Genomic DNA, 5,488 nt, shown 5'->3' with positions numbered 1-5,488 from the left:
GGGGGGGTAGATAGTGAATAATGTAGATAGTGAATAAGGCACTTCACAATAGTAACCAGCAAAGGTGTGTTAATTGTGTGTGTGTAAATGTGTGCGTGCATGAGTAATTCATAGGTCATTGTATAGTTTTGGGGGGGGGTTTTTTCTCCAACATCGTGACACATGACAGACATTGCTTGTGACACTCCACAACACTGCACGTTCCTTATAGCACATGACACACCACAACACTTTACACACACCAAACGACATATGACACATTGGCAAACTTTACACACACGGCACAACACACACAGCACAAACACACGACACAACACACGACACATCTGCACACTATACATCCACCACACGACACATAACACATTGGCTCACTCTACACACACAACACAACACACAAGATACAACACGTTTGCACACTACACACCCACCTCATAACACACGACACACGACACATCGACACACTATACACCCACCTCATGACACACGTTGCGCGAGACACATCGGAACACCTTGTTCTGCAGCAGCATGACGCTGTCGTGAAGTTTGTGCCACTCCATCTCCGTGAGTGGCAGAGACCTGAGGGAGAGCACGGGGTCACGTCTGGTCAACGCAGCCGTCACAACATCCACGTTGTCTCAACACACACACACCAGGCCAGATCACAACTTCCAGGAATAACCTTCTGTTTTGTATTAAATTGGGGTGGCTGTTTTTACACACTCATTGACTCAATTTGGATCAACAGAGAGCGTATAGAGGTTTGGGTTTTTTTTCTCGATAATTCTTTTACGGCCCTCGCAACTGCATAAGGTCATATGAGTACGCGGGTCACACCAAACATTTTTGGTTGGTCAGAAATTTTGAATTTTGTTTCGGGTGGCAGCTGAAGCCTACTCTTAAATTGATTTTAGACCACTAAGGGAACTTAAATGTGCGCAACTTGCACACGGGACCTCCGAGATTTTTCGCCCTTGTCCGAGAAGGCTAGGTGTAGATCTTTCCTCCAGAAAAATCAGGCATATGGCTGAAAGACAGCAGTAAGATGGAGCCAAGGAGAAGCAGTAGAAAGGCTGCAGAAAGAGCCAGGAGCCCAGAGGAAGGGGCAAAGGAGGTGAGGGGGTGGGGGCAGAAAGTGGAGACGAAAGCAAACTACAGAGCATTGTTAGAGAGCAGGAAAATAGGTGAAAGAAGACAAATTTAGAAAAGAAAATTTTTCCGTTGCTACCCGGATTTGAACCCGGGACCTTTTGAATGAGAGGCGAACACCTTAACCTCTAGGCTACGAGAGCCCCCCTATTTATTATTGTTATTATCATTTAGGAGGTGGCTTTTGACCCGGCCTGTCAGGGCTGACCTGAGTTGAGAGGGAAACAACGCACCCGCAAAAAGATCTACTCAAATAAAGTGCTCCCCACTCAGGAATCGATCTCGGGTCTCCTGCGTGCGACGGCAAAGTACCAGGCCACAACACCACAGAAGCCGATGAACTTCCAGGTCATCTTTTGTCAAAAAAATCATTTTGTAGAAAGACTTTTGAACGGAAACAAATGCGTCTGGCATTTACTGCACACCAGGTTTGTTTTGGGGTTTTTTGCGCGCTCAATGAATTTGTGAGTTTGTGATTTTTTTCAAGAAGTTTACAAACTCGAGCGAGTCTTTGGTGAAATGTTAAACTTTATTCTATACAACTATTGTAGCTTTCCCCCACAAAATATAAAATACTGTACATCCTTACCGTTCATGCATATATTGTGTACCACCACTAGTTAGTTTAGTTTTAGTAGAGGTTTTACGGCGCTCGCAACTGCATACGGTCATATGAGCGCCAGAAGATTAGAGGTGTTACAAGAGGGTAACAAACATAAAAAAGAAGAAGGGGGAGATGAGGACGATAGATATTTGATAGGAAAGAAGAAGCAAACCACACCAGTGCACCCGCCAACCACCCACATACCACCACTGTAACCCAAATTCTCTACAATCGAATTATAAACGAAAGTAGCATTTTCCTTTCTTTTTCCAACCTTACTGCACACAGCTTGACAGCGTGCAGGCAACGGAATTCTTTGTCACTGTATCACCAAAAGTACTACGAAGAAAAGCCAAATTGCAGTACATTTTTCACCTCTTTGCCCCAAGCTGTACATGACAATAGAGCTGGGCACTGAGTCGCTTTAGCGAAATCCGGATAATATGTTAGTGCACCTCTTCGGCTAATAATATGTTATGAACCACTTCGGCAAAAGGGGTAGAACAACTTCGACAAACGGGCTAGCATCACTTCAACAAATGGGTGCACCCACTTGGGCAAACGGGTCAGGAAAGGGAGTTAAGAGTCTGAATTCGGACAATGTTTCATTGATAATTATCTGGTTATCCGGATAGATTATCCGGATTTTGCTCTCTTCTACATGACAATATTTTCAACTATTGTTATCATAATTAAAATTACGTTCATAAAAGACCTTCCTGAAAGTTCTGATCTGAACCTACAAAAAAAACCTTGTTTCATTCATGACAACAGAACAGACAACCAATACTACAACTTTCAGACAGAAAAACATTTCTAAGCAAAGATCACATATCACAACAGATACAGTTTAAATTTTTAGTTTTAGTACAATGTTTTACGGCACTTGCAACACAATAAGGTCATATAACTGCCGAGGATTAGAGGTGTTACAAGAGAGTAACAAACATAAAAAAGAAGGAGGAGAGACAAGGACGATAGATGTTTGATAGGTAAGAAGGAGCAAACCACACCAGAGCACCCGCTAACCACCCACTAACCGCGTAAGGTCACATGGGTGCACGTAAACGACTTCACAAAACCATAACAGAAAAGTACACACAAAATGTTGACTCCTTCACCTTTTCCCCGCTAGTCGCGTCAACTTGACCATCAGACTCCGAGATTCCTCTGGATCATTCTGGAAACACAAAAACAAAACAGAGAGAACTGTTAGTTAGCACTTCCCTCTCTAGCATCAGCCTTAGTGGGAGTTTTGTTTTGTTTGTTTTAGTAGAGGTTTTACGGCGCTCGCAACTGCATAAGGTCATATGAGCGCCAGAAGATTAGAGATGATACAAGGGAGTAACGAACATAAAAAAAGAAGGAGGGGAGATAAAGACGATAGATGTTTGATAGGAAAGAAGGAACAAACCACACCAGAGCACCCGCCAACCACCCACTACGAGTTTTGTTTGTTTTGCTTGTTTGTTTGAGTAAAGAGAAGCAACTCAACACGATAATGGTCATTTAGTCCTGAGAAAAAAGTAAGACACACAGACAGAAACAACAGAGGAAAAGTAAAGAAGTAGGACCTACCAGTGACACCCTCCAACCACCCACACAGACAGAAATATCAGAGGGAAAGTAAAGAAATTTTACAGCACTTGCAACACAATTAGGTCATAATAGTGTCAAAGACTAGAGGTGTCACTAGACAGAAACATACAAAGAAAAGAAGGAGAGCTAAAGATGACAGAAGTTTGACAGGAAAGAAGGGGCAAACCACACCAGAGCATCCACCAACCACCCACTCTAGTTCTAGGACAAACAAAAACAAAGAAAAAAGAGACAACTTTCAGCACTTCTAGCTCTATGGTACACAAAAACAAAACAAAACACAAAGAACTTTCAGCACTTTTAGCTCTAGGACACACAAAAACAAAGAAAAAAGAGACAACTTTCAGCACTTCTAGCTCTACGGTACACAAAAACAAAACAAAACACAAGGAACTTTTAGCACTTTTAGCTCTAGGACACACAAAAACAACTCAAAAAGTGAGAGCCATTTGCACTTCTCACTCTAGGGTACACAAAAACAAAACTAAAAGGACTTTTAGCACTTCTAATTCTCGAATTCACAAAAAAACCAAAAACTTTCTGGCACTTCTAGCTGTATGATACGCAAAATAAAAACGGTAAAATTTTACCACTTCTAGCTCTAGGACTCTCAACACAAAAATTTTGTTCACGGCTCGGATTCAGAAAACATTCACAAATGAGCCACGCTCAAGAGGTCAGCCTCTTTTCATTCATCTGTAAACAATAAAAAATATATGACAATTTAAACCACTTAGGATGTAGTCTTCAACCCTGTCAGGGCCAACCCATGCTGAGAGGGATACAACATCCCAGCAAAAAGACCACCGTACTCCAGAAAAACTCTCCCCACGCAAGAATTGAACTCGGGTCTCCTGCGTGTGACAACGAAGTGCCTAACCGCTACACCACAGACGCCGATTTACTCCTGGACAAGAAACCAAACTCCTGAAAAAAGTCTTATGATCACGGCACAGAGTTTAGACGGTAAAAGAACTGTTTAAATCTTACAACCCAAGCTGCGTATTTTTCTCGCATGAATTCTCGTTCCCACAGTCCCGATCGCGAGCATTTCCCTCAAAGAATACCAGCCGCCTCAAACCCAGTCAGGTATTTTTTACCGTAAACTATCCATTTGTCTCTAAAAATATCCCACATGTTCTCTTCTAAAACTTTTTTTAAAAAGCAGAAAAAAACATTTCTTTAATTCCCGCAAATGAAACGCAGACACAATAAGTATTGGCTGTGCCTCAGGAGTAAAGGACTCTAGTTCTACCCGGGCCACAGGGATGTCAAGGCTAAAAATAGCCCGGTGCTCTCAATACAAACAAGGTAAAGTTATTTCAGAAGACCTCTAAACATAACGTCCATCTCAGGTGACACCGAGCCAACTGGGTGGAGAGTTTTGAAAAGTCCCCAAACAACCTGTCCAAGACCATCCTAGCAGGCATTTAGTTTTTTTTAGTTTTAGTAGAGGGTTTTACAGCGCTCGCAACTGTATAAGGTCATATGAGCGCCAAGGGGTGGATGTCAACAGAGAAGTCTTTACAGGGAATCAGACTTAGACTGCTCACCTCTCTAGCTTCAACCGCACAAAATCTGCTTCCACTATCAAGGCACCCCGGAAATAGCGGGTCACAAGAGTGTGACAAACATACAAAAGAAGAAGAGGAAAAAATGACGATAGTAAGGATGAGGAAAGAAAAAGCAGCAGTTCCCTGTTGCATTTCAGGCACAGTTATGAGCATGACATCGATGAATGAGCCCATTTACAATTCTACTGTGCATAAGAACATGGTTAATGTCCCCCCTTTGGGAATGGCCTAAAGACACTTCAGTGAGTGGCACCGCCCCGAGGAGTTGCAGGGATTTAAACCAGGGCCATCTGCACTACAGCCCGTATGTTACCAACTGAGCTAACAGTGTGCCCGGATAGTCAGGACAGAGCAATAACTGTACAAAGCAGACAGAAAGCAGCCGGGGACTCTCGTGGCATAGAGGTTAAGGTGTTGGCCTCTCACTCAAAGGTCCCGGGTTCGAATCCGGGTAGCGACCAAAACATTTTCTTCTCTAAAATTGTCTCCTTTCACCTCCTTTCCTGCTCTCTAGCAATGTTCTGTTGTCTGCTTTCATTTCCACTTTCTGCCCCCACCCCCTCAC

At 43.0% G+C, this 5,488-nt stretch overlaps 1 protein-coding gene across 1 annotated transcript in view; it reads right to left on the bottom strand.

The window, feature by feature from the left end:
* The window catches only part of LOC101864470 (neuroblastoma-amplified sequence), a gene marked incomplete in the record, with an annotated part of 104,153 nt that overhangs the window by 45,813 nt on the left and 52,852 nt on the right, over window positions 1-5,488 (bottom strand). The window contains 2 exon segments of the mRNA XM_013085297.2: window positions 474-576; window positions 2,872-2,930. Coding sequence (XP_012940751.1) covers window positions 474-576; window positions 2,872-2,930 — 162 coding nt within the window.

This window comes from Aplysia californica, unplaced genomic scaffold, assembly GCF_000002075.1.
Source record: "Aplysia californica isolate F4 #8 unplaced genomic scaffold, AplCal3.0 scaffold00364, whole genome shotgun sequence".
NCBI classification, from domain to species: Eukaryota; Metazoa; Mollusca; class Gastropoda; order Aplysiida; family Aplysiidae; genus Aplysia; species Aplysia californica.
The sequence above is the reverse complement of the archived record's forward strand: the minus strand, read 5'-3'. Positions and strand labels throughout refer to the sequence as shown.